The 22407-nt window shown below is 45.6% G+C and overlaps 1 protein-coding gene across 2 annotated transcripts in view; it reads right to left on the minus strand.

Moving 5' to 3' along the window:
- The window catches only part of APP (amyloid beta precursor protein), a 237925-nt gene that overhangs the window by 80433 nt on the left and 135085 nt on the right, over window positions 1-22407 (minus strand). For both annotated transcript variants that reach the window (XM_083171856.1, XM_083171857.1), the window contains exons 4-5: window positions 18443-18555; window positions 8784-8974 (exon numbers count right to left, since the gene is read on the minus strand). In XM_083171856.1, coding sequence (XP_083027982.1) covers window positions 8784-8974; window positions 18443-18555 — 304 coding nt within the window. The remainder of the gene's footprint in view (window positions 1-8783; window positions 8975-18442; window positions 18556-22407) is intronic.

Below are 22407 nucleotides of genomic sequence, written 5' to 3' on the forward strand. Positions count from 1 at the left end.
AGGTATCCCCATTTTATGATAAATATGTTCAATCAAGTTATTTGTTTTTATTTCATATAAGTAATTCGGGTTAGGCGGAGGGAGGTAAGTATTCATGTTAGGCACCTGAAGGAGGGTTATGTTGTGGCACACGTATAGTCCCCCTGGCGCCCCCCCCCCCGACAACGTGGCTAAATTCACTTGCTTCAAACTTGACTATGAGTGCCACCACTTAACTCTAGGCGGGGAGAATTGTTGTTTAATCAGCAAGGAGGGGGCGCACGGTGGGGTGGGCTTAATACTCCACATTTTTAGGGGCGGAGGTGACCTAACCTACACGGGACAGTGTACCAGGCAGTCAGTGTCCGTGTGAGCCGTGGTTCGCTAGATAATCCGTTAGGACCATCCTGCCCCCTGCACTCTCCCGCCCATGTTAAGTCAATGGACGGCCTTTCCCCGCATATCTCCGGTTACCGTAGCACGTCGAAGTAGGTCTCGTTGGAAAGGTCTCATCAGCAGCTTTACAAAGAGGATTTGTAATTTTAGGACCCGTAGTGGGCGCGGAACACAGACCTCCGTCCCATGGTTCCTAGCTCTGCGAGGAAGGGGATCTGAACCCTGAGCCAGGTATCATTGGAAAAAGGAGATTCAGGGCTATCTTTAACTATAGGGTGCAGGACAGGTTGTCTGGCTGATTTCCGTAAAAAATGTGGGGGACTTTTTCAAATAATTCCTGGTCTTTTTCTGGGCAGGCGATTGGCTATCAGGAATCAGTGTCCCGTTGTTTCTGCACCCCCTGGCCTTGGTCCACCCAACGTTTCTAAACATGAGCCCCTAAAGATTTTTAACTCATGAATCACCATTATTTGCAGCTGGGAGTGCCTGCTCAAAATCGGGTGTATTTTCGTCCAATGGGGACCGAGATCTGGAGGAGGAGTGGACTTAGTGCAATTTCAGCCAAAGGCGAGTAAAAACCCCATGCAAAGTCACTGGGCATTTTTTTTATGAAGTTTGAACCCGCATATCTCTGGTTCCCCGGGGTGAAGAACTTCAGGGCCATCGTGGCCCTGGAGGGGAGGGTCCTGGCTTTTGGAGTAGCCCAGCCTTGAGGTTGAGTGAGCCGTGGTCCATTAGATAATCCGTCCCGACTGTGCCACCCCTGCACTCTGCAGCCCATCTTAAGTCAAGGCACGTCCTTTCCCCGCATATATGTCCGGTTCCCAGGGGGTGACACTTCGAGGGGGGTCTTAAACGGACATAGAAATATGAAAACTCATGTAGACCTTTTTCATGTCAACCTAATGTTTGTGTCGTCCTACTGACCATGTCAACCTAATGCATATCGACCGATTTCATGTATCGGCCTAGTGACTGTCAACATAAGTTTTGTTGACCCTATGACCCATAATCAGGCAAACAAAGTAAAAAACTAGCATATTGACATAATTCCAAGAGCCATTAACCCTGGCCTGAGCTATGGTAATATGACTAACACACCTCAAAAAGGGGATGCAGTTACAATCCCGGCGCCGAAATCCCGACCATCGAAATCCCAACACTTTCACTTGCGGGCCCGCTGTGTGGCGAGCACAGCGAGTCCGCAAGGGGGGCCATCCATGTCCCCCCTCTGGATTTAGGCGGTCGGTATTTTGAACCCCCGGGATTCCGATCGCCGGGATTTAGAACCAATCCCTCAAAAAGATGTGTAAAGAAACACATGGACATTTTTCTGGTGAGCTCTGCAAACCAACTTAGGAACATCATTTCAGACCTGGCTCAGAGCCTACTCTCGTTCCCTTGTAGAACCTTGCCTGAAATTCAGTTAACCCGTTTTTTTGGGGTTTTTTTTGTGTGTGTGTGTGTGTGTGTGTGTGTGTGTGTGTGTGTGTGGGGGGGGGGGGGGGGGGGGGCAGTTGCAACAAAGCTGTGAACGGATCGACACGGCAATTACACAGATATTTAAGGCAGTTATTTATGCATTATTAAGCTTTAGCCTAAAAATAAAAACCAGGGTGACAGTAATGCAGTCAGTCTGTTCCTCATTGATATCACATCCTATCTTTGGGTCTACAACAAAACTATGGAGAGCACTGTCACCTTCTGTTAATGCAGACAGAATTACCAGCCTGGAATTAATTAGGTGTCACACTGGTAAAAGGAAGACTGAAAGGTCTGCTGAGGAAGGTGGAAAATGTCTGTACCGGGCGGTGTCGGGAATGTGGCTTTTACTCGACGCATCACTTAACCCGGCACGTTCGGATTTTAAATATACTTCCCGACTCGTCTAAAATGTTATCAGTGTCACACTGCTGAATTTATGATCTGACTACATCAAGTCATTTCCCTTAAAAGGTCACACGCACATTTTGCAGTGGACTATATCTGGAAATACCAGCAAAATGAAAACCCATTTGTCCTTCAACAGGGTAAGGAAGAAAAAAAAAAACAGCCTCATAACTGCAGCCATCACCTCCATTAAACATTAGCGTGCAATAAAACAAACAAGCTTTGTGGCTTGGACGGTGCTTGCTTGCTCCAAGGGCTGGCCGTGCAGGCATTCTCCGCAGCTCCTGCTATGAATGGAGTGTGGACGTGCGGCCGGGGGGGGGGGGGTTGACAGTCATGTGATTTGTCATTGCGCAACCTGCTCGCTAATTATCAGGGAGCCGCAAGACAGATCAAAGGCTCAGTCACTGGAAATGGTGCATTACGTGTCTGGGTGAGAAATATTTCATCCTCGGCCAGGCGTGATTATAGAATCTCAAGCCCCGAGTGTGTTCTTCTGTACATGTAAGAAATGAGTAGTGCACACATACTGCACATTGCAAGGGAAACGAAAGCCTGCAGGATATACTATACTGAGGAGCACACCGCCAATTACTTTCTTAGCATTATTGCACCATTTATTAGGTTTTATTTATTTGGCGCCAAAGGGGATCTGCAGCGCCTAATTACAGTACATAAACGAAATGCAAAAACAGGAAACAGTGACTAACAGTTGAACACAATAGAGGATGATTACATTGTGCATAATAATGCAGGCGCCAATGACATAAGTATCAATGTAGCTCAATGGTGAGATACAAATCAGACTGTGCTAGAGACACACCAAAGCAGACAGCGACACCCCAGGCGGGAAAGAGGAATTGCATGGGTTTTGAAAGGTGCTACAAAATTAGCACTGTATCTATAACTAAAAACATACATTATTGGCCTGTACACTGCTCCTGTTAAATTGTATTAATCACACAGCAAAATAGTGCTCTTCAGTCATGCTTGTATATAAATCAGTGTTTTATGCAACGGGTAGGATTGAACCAGAGCAGGTCATATTCCAAAGTACATAAACAATACAGCCAAAATAATATAAAACATGACTAGAAAGCACAGAGAAAACCACATTTGTTATAGTACACCCCGTACAGCAGTACTGTCCAACCCGTGGCTCTCTGGCTGTTGTGAAACCACAAGTCCCAGCATGCCTTGCTACAGTTTTGGAATGTTAAAACTGTGACAAAAGCATCACTTGTGTGTGTGTGTATATATATATATTTATATTATAAAATATAGGAAGAGGTCTGCAAGCATTTTAGTGCCAGCAGCACTCTGTAAACTAGATGCATTTTCCAAAGATGACCCCTGCAACGCTCATAAGAGAGACCACAGCGGTATGTGCCTATAATGAGGTAACCTGAGGCAGCACGCTTTGGGGGGGGGGGTATAAAAAGTAATATCAGTTTGCTGCAAAACAGCATCTTCCTTGCAGCTAATTACAAATGAATGGTGCTTACTTTATTGGTAGATCAAAAATGAGGCTTTGCAGTGAAAATAAATGTCTGTTAAACTGCGCAAAACTCATTTGTTCATAGCCGTTATTATAAGGGATGCCGCCTCAGGCAACAGAATAGGACGATGTATGAATATGAGAGCAGTACTTCTGTCTGTGGTGAGACAAACCTCTGCTCCAGCCTTCTGTATACACCAATATGAATGCAGAACTTACATGGGAAAAAAAAGGCTAGTTCTGTCAGTCTAATATAACGGATTTCTAACTCTGCACTGTGGCATGCACTACCATGGTAACCACAGTCACAAAGTGCACGATGTAGTGAGCAGGGAGGCTTTGGAACATCCCTCTGAGCTCAGACTGCTGTGTGTACTGTAAAAGAATGCTTTCCTCTATCTCTGCCGTCACATGATATGCTAATAGTTGTACTTCTATATCTGGCAACTATATTTTGCAGCTTCCAGAATTTTGGCAACGATACAATGAGATGAGCACAGTTTAGAAAAATAGCATATTAGAGGCCAATAATTTAGTATTTTGTGAACAAAACCCCTTCTGTGTGATATTGCTGCTCTAATCTTAATCTTTAGTATTAATCCGCTAATTAGATAGTTACTAGAAAGCATCAGCTTTAAACCGCGCCAGTTGCCTACAGTCACACTGGATAATTAGCCTGTATTCAAGCGTTATTGAGGTCATTGATTTGCAATGAATTCATAGGTTGCATTCTGGTGTCACAAAGGTGGACTGCTCTGTGTGTAGGAGACTAATGCACTGTATCGAGCACACAGCCCTGCTACTATGTGATCATAGAGAAACCATCATTGTGTATCTCAGTGATCAGATTCTGAACTGGGTTCAAATAAATAATAAGATATCCATCTCAATGTATGAGATCAGAACCAGGTGTGTTTTGACACAGGAGGGGGTGCCTGTGTGCAGACTCCGGGTGAACCCCTTCTTTATGGTGAAGTAAACTCTGGCATTTTGCCAGAACCTACTGCGTATGTGCTGGTTTCCGGAAAAATATGGCGCCTGCCATTGTCAAGAGACAAAAATCACTACTGCACATGCGCTGCTACTGTTTGCTGTGATTGATGTAGGACTCTGGAAAGGTTAATAAATCTTGCGTTCATTGTGTGCATTGCGGGCTCACCTGGACCCAGGGGCCCATAAGCACTGCACACATTGCACCCATTATAGATCCAAAAACCAATCTAGGAATCAAAGTACTTTCCGTATATCTAATACACAAGAAATAGTCTTTATTCCAAGTATAATAACTTGCGGTGACTTTTTGCCCCAAACACCTTATTAGAAGTGTCTCTGAAATGTAATATTTCTATTGTACTGTGTCCTGGCCATCACCAACGCGAGACTGTGCGCTGGTCATCACCAACAGAGGGATCTGCGCTGTGGTGCAGATTTGTGGTGGATACTGCATGTTGTTAGACAATATTATGAACAACTTGAAGCAGCCAGAGATTGCCTAACACCAGCAGATCCAGCTGCATTATGTAACTGGTGAATGCATATTGCATCTGAAGATTCAGCAACTGTAAAACTCCTCTACAGAGACACAGTCGTTATATTCAGCCAAATTAGCAGAACACGCCAGAGTTCAAAGAATCCTCGGAGATCTAGGTTGCATTATAGACTTTTTCGCACAGATAATGACACCAAGTTGTAACACCACAGCCGAAACCTTATACTTCTTACCACTCAATGGAAGTAATTAAAGTTAAAAAGGAGTGCTTCACTGCCACTTTACTTGTTAATTAGAAAATTCCAGTATCATTAGGATCCCTTTTTTTGCAGACACAAAATGATGACGAAAGGGTTTGAAATCATGGAGAATAGAAGGAAGAAAATAAATTGGTCTTTTTTTTTTTTTTTTGCACATACGGTCTACAAGTATGGGTGCCGAACGGGGTCCCGACAGTCGGGATCCTGACGGTTATTTACCCAAAGTCGGGATCCTGACTGTTAAAATACCGACGGTCACCAGCTATTCTCCCTCGCGGGGGTCCACGACCCCCATAGAGAGAGAATAGAATAGGTGCCGAGCGTAGCGAGCCACCGTGCATACAAGGGACTTTGTTGCGCTCACCATGCTGTCTGAGTCCGGCCAGTCGGGATCCAGACGTCGGCCTAATGACTGTCGGAACCCTGTACCACACCCTACAAGTATCTAAGCAAAGATGGCGAAATGCCAGGTTGAACACATCATATGCTCAGATTTTTTGGAGTTGGAGCGGTGCTAAGAAGGTGACAATTACTTATCTGTACTTCTCAACGCATACACCAAGATCCCAGTGGAAATCTGATATGGAATGCATGGAAGATCAGGGGTGGATAGGACCATACCGACGGTTTACAGCTTATTTGGTAAAAGAAAAAAAAAGATCAAAATACAAAAAAAATAAAAAAATATATATCACAAATTTTTTTGGAAAATACATTTCTGTTGGTACTGATATACCAAAAGGATACAAAACACAAGTAACATTGGTCGGCTTCTGCCCTACTTTTTATGGTAACGTTTGTACAGGAAAGATTAACTTCTATAGAGATTTCAAATAAATATATATTACAATATGGTAGAAAAACAGGACTTGTTACGTTAAGATAAAGGGCAAAGGTTACATTGAACATCTCAAGTAAGAGAATAATAAGCAAACAGGACATAGGGCATTACTAGGTAAGGATGAAAGAATGCTATATTGCAAACAACAAAGTAGGTTTGAACCACCTGATAATTGTCCTCCGCTGGACAATTTCATGATTGGAGTGAGATTCTTTAAAGAAAAATGTCTATGGGGATAAGGAACATAATCAAGCTTAAGTCAACTGAATAAACCAATATTATAAAAAACAAAAGCAAAACTATAACGGATATGTATGCTACATGTAACTATTAAAGATGGCTCAATTCTTAATTAAAACAACAATGTACTCCAGCCATGTAATTAATACATAAAATGCATCAATACATGAATCCTCCTCTCGGGATACCTATATAGTATCAGGAGTTCACACTCTTGTCCAACCTTTGGGTCAATTTATTTTACAGTCCCACCACTATTCAACATTTAATTAACTACTGGCATATAATCATTATTATTTCATGAGGGGAATGACCATCTAGTACAGATAGAATTATGCTTGGTGCCAGCAAGCAAGTGCTGCATAGGAAATGTATACATTTATATTAGTGTTTCCTAGCGGATCAATTAAATCAATTGTTGTAGAGGTTGGGAAGATTTTTACTTACAGTTACAAGGTACCACTATGGGATATAACCATGATCCCCCATACAGTTACACGGTACCAGTATGGGATATAACCATGATCCCCCATACAGTTACATGGTACCAGTACGGCAGATAACTATAACCCTCATACAGTTACACGGTACCAGTATGGGATATAACCATGATTCCCCATACAGTTACAAGGTACCAGAATGGGATAAAACCATGATTCCCCATACAATCATACGTTACCAGCATGGGAGAGAACCATGATTCCCCCATACAGTTACAAGGTACCAGTACGGGAGAGAACCATGATCCCCCATACAGTTACAAGTTGTAACTGTATGGGGGATCATGGTTATATCCCAAACTGGTACCGTATAACTGTATGGGGGAATCATGGTTATATCCCATTCTGGTACCTTGTAACTTACAAGGTACCAGAATGGGATATAACCATGACCCCCCATACAATCATACGGTACCAGCATGGGAGAGAACTACAGTATCATCCCCCATAGAGAGTTACATTGTACCAGTATGGGATAAAACCATGAACCTCCATACAGTTACACGGTACCAGCATGGGGGATAACTATGTTCCCTCATACAGTTACAAGGTACTAGTATGGGAAAGAGCTATGATCCCCCATACAGTTTTTGAATCAGGGCTGGAGTCATCGTCTCTAACATGCAATGTTAAACTTATCAACCGGGAGGCAAAAAAATTATACAGCAAACAGCCACCAATTACCCCCTCATAGGGAAGAATTAAGCTGCATTATTGTGGCCGCAGCTACTGCCACACTAATCAATTATTTGTGCCACTGGACGCAAGTGCCCATTATTTCAGCACACAGTGTTTTACGGTGGCAAGCAGAAACCCACCCAAAACACCCATTAAAACATGTATCCCTATAAGTGTGTTTTAAAGCAGCCAATAGCCGGGTCACACTCAATTAACTGAAACCAATTTCTCTTGTAAAGAGTAGATATTTTCCATTCTATTAAGTTTTTATGTACGTGTCCTGACAACAGTACCAGGATAATGACTATCACGGCATAAGCCTGTATTTTGGAGAAAAATATTAAAGTAGAAGAGATTTTCTTTATCCACAACTAAAATATTCTCTAGCATGACATGACACAGGTTTTTTGCACTTAAGGCGCTAGCAATTATTTTGCATGACTGCATAGAAATGTCAAACCAATTCTCAACGGGATTATTCGGAAACAACATTATTTTGCAAAAAGAAAGTGAAATACAAACATATATCTTTGTGTAATGACACGTTAAAACATAAGTGTGGTGTTGTCTAGTCTGAAGAGTAAATAACGACGGGGACATTTTTCCTGAGGAGGCCATTTTGTGGGCTAAACTGCTATTCAGGACAATGCAGACTAGCAGGAAGATTCAACAAACAAAATGGCTGCCTGGACTGAATTTTTTTTTTCCAAGACTTTACCTAAATTTAGCCTTGGATTTCCAGCCTAGATTTATTAAACATGCCTAATGTAGCCGCTTGGAATAGATGGGACTTTCTTCTGCTACACATCACCACTTTCGAGAAAGAGCAATGGGCTTTGATCTCAATACCAATTAAATAAAAATAGTCATAATTTTCACGCAGTTTTAAGTTTCTTTGTTTGGCACTGATTATGGACAAAGATTATACATTATTTTAAGTTGAGCATTCAGCAACTGGATGGTGTAGGTGATTCACTTAGGGAAGACAGCAATAATTAAATAATTAGCTAACCTTCTATCGGCGTAGTCAGCGTCGGCACCTCCCCACCACACGTCAGAATCATCTTCTGCATCGGCTGAGTCGAAGTTGTCATTTTCATCGGCAGCAGGGCAGCAGACGAACTCTACCCCCCGGAACTTGTCGATGCCGCAGGGCAGTAGCATGCCATAGTCGTGGAGACTCATACTTCTCTCACTGCAAGACTGAAAACCAGAGTCTCCAATCAGCGTACAGGTCTATAGACAGATCTACAAGTCGGAACTCAAAACATGTTCAAAATATATTAAGGGGGGTATACAATCCCTGCCACTATTTCCGACAGGGGAAACAGCGGAGGGCGCCTATTCAATGCGGTCTTGTCCAACAGCATTGAAGAGGCAGATTGAAAGAATGGGCCTGACTTTGAAAGCTGTTGGGCCTGTTTTGTTGATTCCGGATGTGAATTGTCCTGATCACGGACAAATCTCGACAAGCCACAGCCGTTTACGCGGACACGCCCCATTTTTGCCGATCGCCAAGCGGGATATTGAATCCTGCCTGGCGATAAGCTGTTGAGCAAAACAAAAATGGACCGGGATTGACTACCCCCCTAAGTCTACAAGTGAACTACACGTATAGTAATGAGAGTGGGTATTTGTCTTCAAAGCTGGTCATACCTAAAAGATGTGGGTATCGTTTGACTGGATTTAGCATCCACTCAGAGAAACTCCTGATAGATTCTGCACAAATGGGTCAGCGGCCATTTAGCACCTACATTGTTAAAATTTTAGCGGGTACAGAATTGTATATGGGCCCAATTCAGCAAAAGCACACAACTGGCCAAGACCATGATGCACTGCAGGCAGAGAGTTAGATTTGGGTGGCGGGGGGGGGTTTAACTGAAATCTGAATTGCAGCGTAAAAATAAAGCTGTCTACATGCAAAGTAGCCCTTTTTTATCCTGAACAGAAATAATATCAATGTATTTCTTTCTTGCGTAGGAATATGGTGTTCCAGACACAAAATGAGTTGTACTGAAACTGGTTCTATATTAGTAAACATTAAAATAAAAAATATTTCCATATATTTCCAAAAAGTGAGCAAATATACTTCAATACCAAAAAATAGGAATTTAATACCTATTGGTAATTCCTTTTCACGTAGTCCTTATGGGATACTGGGAATGGTCTTAAGACATTGGGGTATTAGAGGGTATCCGCAGGAGACAGGCACATCTATAACTTTGAATCTGGGTGTACTGGCTCCTCCCCTCTGATTCCCCACCCAGGAACCAGTTAATGGAAAAACTGTGCCCGAAGGAGAATGTACATATGAGAGGAATAACTTATATGTCACCTATGTAAACATAAGTGTGAAATGTGTGGTAAGATTCATGCCAGCACACCCGCATTCATCAAAATAATAAACAACTATAATACCACCAACTGGGTGGATTTTCTTTAACAAGGTCACTGAACTAGACCTTAGAACCAGAAGACAATAAAGTGAACTTCTGAACTTTAAACAGCAGAATAAGCTGCAGCCAGACCCCCGCACAGGGCGGGCGCCCAGTATCCCATAAGGACTACGTGAAAAGGAATTACCGGTAGGTATTAAATTCCTATTTTCACTAACGTCCTTTATGGGATACTGGGAATGGTCTTAAGACATTGGGGATGTCCCAAAGCTTCCAGAAAGGGAGGGTACGTGCGGAGACTGCTGCAGTACTGCCTGCCCAAACTGGGTATCCTCTTTGGCCAAGGCATCAAACTTGTAAAATTTTACAAAGGTGTGTTGCCCCGACCATGTAGCAGCTCTACAGAGCTGCAGAGCTGACACACCCCGAGCAGCCGCCCAGGATGCGCCCACCGATCTGGTGGAATGAGCCTTTAAAACAGGAGGTGTCGGCATGCCTGCCGTCACATAGGCTTGTTGGATTGTAGTCCTAATCCATCTAGCAATGGATTGCTTAGATGCAGGGTGTCCCTTCTTTTGTGCGTCATACAGGATAAATAGACAATCTGTCTTCCTGATTCTTGAAGTCCTTTGGACATACACACGCAAGACACGCACCACATCCAGCGATACCGGAATATCCGGTGAACTAGACGCAGACGGGACTACAATTGGCTGATTAAGGTGAAAGGAAGAAATCACCTTAGGGAGAAATCGCGGGTTTGTTCTCAACTCCGCTGTGTCTGAATGAAAAATTAGATAGGGACTCTTACAGGAAAGAGCTCCCAATTCAGACACTCTCCTAGCCGAGGCAAGAGCCAAAAGGACCACCGCCTTCCAGGTGATATACCGCATTTCTATCGACTCCAAAGGTTCAAACCAGGAGGATTGAAGGAAGTTTAGGACGACGTCCAAACTCCAAGGAGGTGTAGGAGGTACAAAGGGAGGCTGGATGTGAAGCACTCCCTGAAGGAATGTTTGTACTTCCGGGATGACAGCCAATTTTCTTTGGAAGAATATGGACAGGGCCGAAATCTGGACCTTTAGTGAGCCCAGACAGAGACCCAAATCCAATCCCGCTTGTAGGAAGCACAATAACCTGTTCAGGTTAAACTTTGCTGGAGGGACCTTCTGCTCCTCACACCAACCCACGTACTTTCTCCAGATCCAGTAGTGGGTGTTTGTTACCGGCTTTCTGGCCTGAATCATCGTGGTGATTACTGATGAGTGCAGACCTTTCTGAGCTAAGATTTGCCGCTCAGCCTCCATGCCGACAAACGTAGCCGCCCTAAATCTTGGAAGACGCACGGGCCCTGTGTGAGTAGATCTCTCCTTACAGGAAGAGGCCAAGGATCTTCGATCAGCAGGGTCTGTAGATCCGCGAACCAAGCCCTTCTTGGCCAGTCCGGAGCCACCAGAATGGCTTCCACTCCCTGACTTCGAACCCTTTTTAGCACCCTTGTCAGCAGTGGTATGGGTGGAAACAGGTACACCAAGGGAAAAACCCATGGAATTGTCAGGGCGTCTATCGCTAATGCGCAGGGATCCCTGGTCCTTGGTGCAGTACCTGGGGACCTTGTGGTTTAACCGGGATGCCATCAGATCTATCGATGGCTGGCCCCAACGGTCCACGATTGCTGCAAAAACCTGTGAATTCAGGCTCCATTCCCCGGGGTGGAGGGCGTGACGGCTCAGAAAGTACGCCTCCCAATTGTCCACACCCGGGATAAAGATGGCCGACAGAGCCACCACGTACATTTCCGCCCAAGCCAGGATCTTGGAAGCTTCCTTCATGCAAGTCCTGCTTTTCGTGCCTCCCTGGCGATTTATGTAGGCCACAGTTGTGGCGTTGTCGGACTGTATCTGGAGCGCCCGACCTTGGAGGAGATCCTGGGCTTGTAACACTGCATAGTATACAGCTCTGAGCTCCAGGATATTGATGTGGAGTCTCGCTTCCCACCGAGTCCACTGACCTTGAAAGGTTCTGTCCATGGTCACAGCCCCCCATCCCAGCAGACTCGCATCCGTCGTGAGTCGCACCCAATCCTGGATGCCAAATCTCCGACCTGCAAGCAGGTTTGACTCCTGAGTCCACCATAGAAGGGACTGCCTGGACTGATGCGACAGAGAAATCCTCTTGAACATCAGGAGATGGGAGCCCGACCATTTTGACAACAGATCCAGTTGGAACACCCTGGTGTGAAAGCGTCCGAACTGAATGGCCTCGAAGGTGGCCACCATCCTGCCCAATAGCTGGATGCATTGGTGAACCGACACCTGAGGTTTTGCCAAAATCACCATCACCAGGGATTGTATGGCTTCCATCTTCTCCCGAGGGAGGAAAATCCTTTTCAACTCTGTGTCCAGGAACATTCCCAGAAAGAGGATACGACGCGACGGCGTCAGGGAGGACTTGGGGATATTTAGGATCCACCCATGCTCGGATAAAACCTGTCTGGTTTTTGCTATATCCTGCAGCAGGACCTGTTCCGAACTTGCTTTGATCAGCAAGTCGTCCAGGTAGGGGATAATGTTGACACCCGACCTCCTGAGCAGTACCATCATTTCTGCCATCACCTTCGTGAACACACGCGGCGCTGATGACAGGCCGAATGGCAGCGCCCTGAATTGAAAGTGCAGATCTTTCAGCGCAAACCTCAGGAAAGCTTGATGTGGACCCCAAATTGGTATGTGGAGATAGGCGTCCTTCACATCCAACGATGCTAAGAACTCTCCCTCCTCCAGGCTTGCTATTACTGCCCGGAGGGACTCCATCTTGAATTTGTGAACCCTTAAAAAAGGGTTTAGTAAATTTGAAATGGGGCGTACCGAGCCGTCCGGCTTCGGCACGAGGAACAGGTTGGAATAGTAACCCCTTCCTTGTTCCTCCAATGGGACAGGTGTGATAACCTGTGACGTCAGCAGGCGTTGTATAGCCTGTTGCAGGTTCACTCGATCTGCCTGTAGGGCCGGCAGACCTGATTTGAAGAACCTGTGAGGGGGAGGTTTTTCGAATTCCAACCTGTAGCCGTTGGTAATAAGATCCCTCACCCAGGAATCCAGGTGAGAGACTGACCATACTTGGCTGAAAGCTGACAGGCGACCCCCCACCTCGCAAGTGACTCCAGGGTCGGAACCCGAGTCATGCTGCAGGCTTAGAGGCGGAGGCAGTAGCGGCACGATCCTGAGATCCTGTGCTGGCGGGCTTTCTGAACCTACCGCGGCCCCCTCTGGCGGCCGAGCTGGAGCCTCTCGCCCTCTGCCTGGGCCTGGAAGGCCGAAAGGACTGAGATGCCTGAAAGGACTGGGACGTATGGCCCTGAAAGGGACGTTTAGCGTGAGTGGCAGCCGTCGGCAGAAAAGTCGACTTGCCGGCTGTAGCCTTGGATATAAGGTCGTCAAGTTCGCTACCAAATAACTTTTCTCCCTTAAAAGGCAAATTTTCCACACTACGCTTGGACTCTGGATCAGCTACCCATTGTCTTAACCAGAGGGCCCTGCGGCCCGAAACCGCCATTGCGGAAGAGCGAGCATTTATAGCTCCAAGCTCCTATTGAGTGTCACATAGGATCTTTGCAGTATCCTGGATATGGCGAAGTCTCTCTCCAACTTGCGCCAGTGACATATCGGCCAGCATGCCTTCCTGGAATTGAGAAGCCCATGTATAAATGGACTTTGCCATCCAACAACTGGCGAGGACAGGTCTCTGAGCCGCCCCACTCGCTGTGTACATGGACTTAACCCCTTCCCGACGGGGCGTTTTTTGTTAACTTTTTTTTTTTTTTCCTCCTCGCGTTCAAATAAGCGTAACTTTTTTAATTTTCCGGCTATATAGACACATGAGGGCTTTTTTTTTGCGGGACAAGTTGTACTTTTTAATGGTACCATTTACTATACCGTATAATATTCTGGGGAATCAGGAAATAATTCAATGTGGGGTAAAAAGGAAAAAAAAACGCAATTCCACAATTTTGCGCTGGTTACGTTTTTTTTGGAGTTCATAGTTTGTTTAAAATGATGGGTTATCTTTATTCTATGTGTCGTTACGATTCCGGTGATACCAAACTTATATAGTTTTCGTTACGTTTTACCACTAAAAAAAAAATAGAAAATTTTACGGTTTTTCTAATTTGCGTCGCGTCGCCATGTTCTGCGGCTTATAACTTTTTTATTTTTCCACCTACGGACCTGGGTGAGGGCTCATTTTTTGCGGGCTGAAGTGTACTTTTTAATTAATACCATTATGGGATATGTGCGACTTTCTGATCTCTTTTATTTACATTTTTTTGGGTAGGCGATGCGACCAAAAAACGTAGTTTTGGCGTTGGGAATTTTTTCCCGTTTACACCTTTAACCGTGCGGGATAACTAATGTTATATTTTAATAGATCGGACTTTTAGGTACGCGGCGATACCAAATATGTTTATTTTTTTATTTTTTATTTATTTTTATTTGTGAAATGGGGAAAGGGGGGTGATTTGAACTTTTAATATTTTTTTATTTTTTTTTTATTTTTAAACTTTTTTTTTTTTTTTTACTTTTACTACAAGGCCCCCTAGTGTACTTGACCACTAGGGGGCGCGATCGCCTGTACTAGGTTCAGCCATAGAGCTCTATGGCTGAACATAGTGATTTTCAGCACTTCCTATTACATCCTGCCTCAGGCAGGATGTAATAGGAATGCTGACATGGCCAGCACAGGGGTCTACATTAGACCCCTGGCTACCATGGCAACCGATCAGCACCCTCCGATCTCGCAGCGGGGGGCCCCGATCGGCGCCGGAGGGGGGCGCCCCCCCCCTCCGATCAGCTATTTAAGCACTGCGGGCGCTTTGCCCGCGGTGCTTAAAGGGTTAAACGGCCACGATCGGCGAACTCGCCGCTCGTGGCCGTGAGAGCAGGTACCTGGCTGTAATATACAGCCATTACCTGCTCTCTTTCAAGCCAGCTCACTCCGTGAGCTGGCTTGATTCCCCCGCAACCGTCATATGACGTACATGTACGTCATATGTCGGGAAGGGGTTAAGGGTAGTATCCAGTTTTTTGTCTGTACTATCCTTTAGTGTTGCTGCCCCTGGAACGGGGAGAACCACCTTTTTGGACAGTCTGGACACTGATGCATCCACAACCGGAGGCTCTTCCCACACCCCTCTAGTGGCGGGATCAAAGGGAAAGTTGGACTTAAACCTTTTAGACATTTGGAAACGCTTTTCAGGTTGTTTCCAAGCCTCCTTAAACGTCTCATCAAGGTCAACCTGATCAGGATAAACAATTTGCTGTTTCCTTTGAGACCCAAAAAACGGGTCACCTTCCTGCATGTCTGCTAACGGAAGGTCTAAAACTTCTCTTATTGCTATAATAAGAGGTTCTGGGCCTCTAAGAGATGACTGTGAATCAGGGATCAGAGCCCCGTCGTCCACATTATCATCCGTGTCGTCACCCGCCTGCAGATCATCATCTGAATCAGGCAACATGGCGGTTGCAGCACGCTTCCGTGACTGGCCCGTGGTGGTATTCATATTATCCACCCGTGCGGCTAGAACTGACAAGTCCTGCTGCACCTGTTTGGTCTGCACTGTATTTGCAGCCAATTGCGTTGACACAGCCTGCAGCATGGTTTTAATGCCAGTAGCCCACTCAGGCTCTTGTGAGTCTGATTGAGGAGTACCACTGATCTGGGGTGAAACCCCTGTTTGAGTGGACATGCATTCCTCACAGGTAATCTATGAGGTGGACTTAGGCACAAACTTGCTGCTGCAAATGAGACAGGTTAACTTCCTCACCATGTTGGAGTAATAAGTAACCTTTCTTCCACAAACACACCACAATCACAATGAAATAAAATATATAAAATCAATGTGCAGTGTATAGCAGCTATATATGTGTGAGCTCTATCACTGGAAGTGTGTAGCTTAACAAGCACGTGGGGGAGCGCTCAGATTACACTGAGGAGACCAGCACACCCTGTACAACCTGAACTCCTATTTAGGAGTTGGTAACACGCATAAACACAGAACAGTGTGATTAATTAAGCGATCTTAGCGCTAAATACACTTGCTGTTTTCTGCAGATTTCCTCTGTCCAACACCTCACCGCTGAGGAGTGATCTGGAGGCAGTAATGGCGAACAGGGAGAAGCAGGAAGTAGTGTATGCGCGCTCAGAGCTCTGGCCTCGCTCCGCTGAAGCCCCGCCCCCTGTGATGGCGCAGGGGCTTCACTGATCTTTATACTGGCGCTGGCTGTCAGTTTTAAATGGCGCCCTTTACACTGACAGCGTTTTATGGTGGGATCTGCCCTGGTAGTCCAGGGACTGTCACCCGCAGCCAGTCTGTGACGGGGGGTCTGCGCAGCCCCTGTGCAGGGTACCGCGTCTGCCGCCGCCGCCATCGCCATCTTGCTGCACGATGAGCCGGGGTACCCCACTGTGGTGACCCCGGTTTTTACTCACCACAGACGTCTTCGGACTGTGTCAGGAGTGTGCGGCATGCTGGGGGTGAGTATCACTGCAGCGCAATGCCCGTGAGTACAAACACCCTCTCAGGACAGTGGTCCTGCAGCAGGGACAGCTCGGTACCTTAAGAGGCCTGCAGCTGAACCCTCCTCAACTGACTCCCTCGAAGCAGGGATACTGTGAAGTCCAACACAGTAACCCCAAAATAAAAAAAGAAATAAAACTGAAGACAAACTCTCTGGAGCTCCAGCAGTGTGCATCCTCTCCTGAGGGCACATTTTTCTAAACTGGTTCCTGGGTGGGGAATCAGAGGGGAGGAGCCAGTACACCCAGATTCAAAGTTATAGATGTGCCTGTCTCCTGCGGATACCCTCTAATACCCCAATGTCTTAAGACCATTCCCAGTATCCCATAAAGGACGTTAGTGAAATGTATATGAATATTGTTATTAGGTGATTTAAATAGCCAAACAATAAGCCACAAAAATAAAACACACATCATAAATTTTAAAACTTTATATAAAACAATTTTGCTTGTAATTTTACTGGGTTGACGTATATACAGGATTGAATCCCTTAAGACCTCCACTAGAACGATTTTGTACAATTTCATCCGATTTTGCTGTTTCGGGTCAATATATTGTCTGAAAAGTGCCACATCATTTGTGTTTTCCATCTGATCCGATGCACGGTCCAGTGAGTGTTGGATAGGAGCCTCTAGGTTGGTCGTACTGCACCTGTGATTTATCGGAATCAGACGGAAAATTAACTGCTTTTTGCGCATACGATATATCGTATGTGATATATCGCAGGAGGATTGACTGATGTTTCCGGTCCCTCTAGCCCTGTAACCCAGCCCATCAGATAGATCTTAAGGTGCCCAAACACTAGTAAGATTTATCTTCAAATCTGGCTGGTTGGAACAAAAACATGGTTACGGATGAGTGACAGTTTGTCAGTTTTCCAGCATTTCCAAGCAAATGGTCAACTGTCATTTGCTCTCATCCATAACCATGTTTTTGTTCCAACCAGATAGATCTTCAGATAAATCTGCGTGTGTATGGCCACTTTTAGTACAATTGTATACCATAAGATATATCGCATGTGATATACCTTATGCAAAAATGACACCAAAGTACCAAATCGTCTGGAATCACTCCCGGGAAGGTCCAGGGGGAGTTCAAGTAAAATTGCATCCAATTTCAGCATCAGATATATCGTTGTAGTGTATGGGGGCCTAAAGGCCCCCTTACATTAGAACAATTTTGGCCAATACCGATGTTTCGGGCTGATATATCGCATGAAAAGTGCAACATCATTTGTGTTTTCGATCCGATGCGCGGTCCCGTGAGTGTCGGAGGGGGCCTCTAGGTTGGTCGGACCGCACCTTCAATTTGTTGGAATCGGATGTAATCGAATGGAAAAAGGAGTGCTTTTGGCACATGCGATATATCGTATGCGATATATTGCAGAAAGTATAGTACACATGCAATTCAATTTGGGCAGATAAATCTCACACAATTTATTGGACCAAAATCCATGCACAAAATGACACCAAAGTACCAAATTGGTACATCAGATATATTGTTCTAATGTAAGGGGCCTTAAGCGTTTACAATAAATTAACATTTACCGATTCATGCACACTAATCTATTTTTTTTGTTACTGAGCTCCCCCACCCCATTCTGCTCATCCGCTAGAACTTTTGAGCAGCAAATAAACGAATGTGGATATTTCCTGCATATTGTGATGGTATAGGTTCCAAAAGGTCTCATTTTTGCATTACCTCTTTGGCTACTGTGTGCCAGTGCAGATGTGTTTCACATATGTCCATTCTCTCTTGGTGGAGAAAGCGGCATTTATCGGGCACCAGGAGGGCGTCACTCACAAATTCACCAACTGTAAGACAAAAAATAAAAATAAAATATAGCTACCAATGCACATTAAAGTCATACATTTAGGTTAGGTAATGTCATTTGTGTCACGGTGGTCTGGCCATACTCAGAATTATACTGCATTTCGCTGATTTAGGAGGCTAAGATTATGTGTTTCGTATCAACCCCCCCTCATGATCCAGTGGTCTGCGCTTCCTGGAGAACACAGAAATTTGAGGGCCTACCAGACATTGCTGGAGAGCAACGCATTAGATGATTTGCAATGCATTCATATGTTCAACGCAGCGATTGGCAGGTGATTAATTCAGACAATTAAAGGGTTCAATAGGTTGAAAGCACTGCTATCGGTTATCCACATTCCCCATAAGCTAGAGAGACCCGGAACATCCTACATGCAGCATCCTATGGGGGTGAGGACCAATCACCAGCTAGAAGCTGCAATTTCTGATTGGTCTCTTGGCCAAACCCCTCTGCTCCCCTGCAGCTTTTCTTAAAGGGGCGAACAGATTCGGTCTTACCCAAATCTGCTGAACCCCTGGAAAAAAGGCACTGCAGGCCTGGCCCATTCAGCTTGGAGAAAGAAAATTTGAACTCTTTGAGTGCCAACATCTCTGTGAGATAATTGTTCAAAATATCTACTAAAAATGCCGGCGTCGTTCGCATTTGTTATATAAATTCAAATAAAAAAATGTAGTGTAAAATAAAAAGATTATATTTCCTGTATAAGGTAACCATTACAGGTTTATTACGAGGATTTTCATGCCTATTTTGACAAATTCACTCTGCACTCAAAGGGTTAAAGAAACTGTCCAAACACAACCATCATGTTATATCTCGTATATAAACATAGGAATATACAGTGGCGTAAGTTCATCCTAGGTGACCGGAGGCAAGAAAAATATTAGTCTCCCCCACACACACCACCTTATATAAATAGTGTTCCTTCTAGGAACAGAGGCGGGCAAGGCATCAAGGGGGCGGACCGGGTCCGCCGACGTTACTGTTCTGGGCAGTCCCGGGCCGTGCTGTGACGAAAAGAGGTGGGCCTGGCTGCCAACGTCAAGAAAAGGGGCGGGCCCGGCCACTGCCGTCACTGAAGGGGGCGGGCCCGGCCTCCCCGGAGGCTCTGCACTGCCGGGGAAGTGTCGGCATCGCTATCTACTGCGGTGCCGGGCCTCCCCGGTACCACCAGAGGAGTAGGAGGCAGGCTGTGTTAGCAGGCAGGGCGCTAAAACAGCCTAGCGGGAACACTTATAAATATAAGTATGTATGTATGTAAATTATGTTTAAAATAAAGGATTTGTGAAGTCTATGGTCCTGCTAGGAGGTGGAGTCAGATTTGCAGGGGAGGAGAGGTGCCCCCTTGGGTGCTGGAGCCCGGCAGCAGATGGCTCCATTGCCTCTCAGAGTTACTCTTCTGGGACTATATATTAGATGTTATATACAATTTTGCAGGCAGAGACCATTCTCACGAGCGTGCCCCCTACCAATACCTAGGAAGTGGTAATATGAAGTAGCCTCGTGTCTCCTGTATGTGACCAGATTCTACAGATACATACAGTAGCTGGCAGAACACTGATCCTTCCAATTGTTTTCATATTATAGAGCCTGGAAGGTTTCATGACTGGGAAGTGCATGGCGTGCCCATGAGAATTCATTGAATTCATTCTGGTAAGAACATTTCAGGCTTGTAAACGGCGTAATGATAAAATACATGACAAGATGACAGATCGGCCCACAGGTACCACAATACCACACATTTATCAAAGGTCAGCGGGAAACATTCAGGTGTCAGATCTAAAGGTGCTGGAACAGCAGCAAATGCAAATAGGTAACATGCTGAGGGGCATTTATGAAGACTGGTGCTGCAAGGCTTGGCAACCAACCTGCCATAGTAATCTAAAACATGATAGATGGAGGTGGCAGTAGCTGTCAATCTGCTGCCCCCACTGTCCATGCTGTGGCCAGCCATTCATAATGCCAGCCAACAACCCCTACTGTAGACTGTTCGGCACTTGTGTAGTTTCACGGCAGCAGTTACGCCGTCAGCATCAGCGTAGTGTTCCCGCGGCCAGCGTAGTCCATCAGAAGTAGCGTAGTGTTCCCGCGGCCGCTTAAGCGTCCCTGGCAACGTTATCAGCGTAGGCTGCCGGCGTGAAACTACACAAGTAACTACCATACTGTTGCCGGGAACTGCATCTCTGTCCCCGGCAAGCCTACTCAGCGCCTTTCTCACACCGCCGGCGCCAACATGAGCCACTCTCTTTGGCGGAGAGGGAATCATGCTGGTACCGGCGGAGAGGCGCTCCATCTGTTTGACATGCAAGAGTGTCTCAGACGCTCCAGCAATGAGACGCTCCTGCATCTGAGTAGCTATTGCGGCAGGGTACAGCAACCCTACCTACAGGGTTAGGGGTTCTGTAGCGCCTCTTCAAACCCCCACTATCCATGGCAGCCCGAAGCATGGCGAGGGGACGCGTTACGCGTCCACCCGACCTTTTCATACCCCCACTATCCACGTCGGCGTGGAGTTGATTTTATATAGTGTGGCGAGCGCAGCGAGCCCGAAGCTCCACAATTTTCCTATTATATTGGTCAAAAATAACTTGAATCACCAGCAATGCACGGCACCCCAGGGTTCCCACAGTTTGGGAACCACTGTCCTAGGATAATTTTAGGGTTATAAATTTAATTAAACAGTTGCTGGAAATAAAATTAATATAAAATGGCAAATAACGCCGGTCCCTTTACCTAGACTTACATTGTTACTTACATGGCAGAGGAAGGTGTAAGTAAACAAATAGACGCGTCTCACGAGTGCACACAGCCGTATAGATTGTAAGCTCCTGGGTCATCTAGACAGCAAAACGTGAGCACCATGACTCCATCAGAGCTCGCATACAGATTATGATAAACTGCTGTCAGCAGTCTGTTAGATTCGTCAGCTCAGCAATACAGCAGCATAGCGGGGGATGAATCCAGGTGTATAACGGGGTCACTGGCAGATTGCTGAGCATTACACGAGCAACAACCCGCTGTGCAGAGAGACGGCAAGGGCTGCACTCGCCGATACGCAAAGACTGAAATAATTGGTGTACTTTCATTTCAGCTGTGCCTCTCACCCGCCACGGAACGTCACCGTCAGAGGCCTCCCAGCAACACGGGGAGACCTGCAGAATGGTAACGAGGGAGGCTGGAGGATGCACATTTATGCGCTAGGTTTCATGCAGGAAAGATGCAATGGACAAGACAAGCATGTTTCCAGAAACCGGGGGTTCTCCAGACTCCATGTACAAATAAATGTATGGAAAGATTTGGCTGTAAAGGCTGCACCAAAAAATTCCATTTGTTACAGCTTTCAAGTTAATTTACAAATGATGACACACGGCAAATGCTGGTTTGCGACATCACCTGTCTATATATTGCCGAAATACACTCAGTATACCATTCGCTGTCCCCATTTAGGCAGGACAGTGTTAGCACTGCTGGGAGAGGACAGTGGGCCAAGTACACAAAAATGACACTGAAACACAAGGGGGGTGGGGTGTGTGTGTGTGTGTGTGTGTGGGGGGGGGGTTGTTGTACTAATAGGAAAATGCACTCAAAAACTGCTGATTTCAGAATTTGGCCACGTTTCTCATATCCACCAAACTTGGACCGTAACGTCATTTTTTTGTGCTATTACCCAATAGAAGCCTTGGGGCTTCTTTTTGCCAATTGAAGCCAATTGACATTAGGTATACAATAATATGATTGTATGTCCCAAAAATAAGTATAACGCACCCCCCCCCCACCCCGAAGCGTGGCGGAACGCGTCCTCCGACTTGTTCCTTACCCCACTATCCACGTCGGCACG

The sequence above is a fragment of the Crinia signifera genome, chromosome 2 (assembly GCF_055691185.1).
Source record: "Crinia signifera chromosome 2, ASM5569118v1, whole genome shotgun sequence".
Taxonomy (NCBI): domain Eukaryota; kingdom Metazoa; phylum Chordata; class Amphibia; order Anura; family Myobatrachidae; genus Crinia; species Crinia signifera.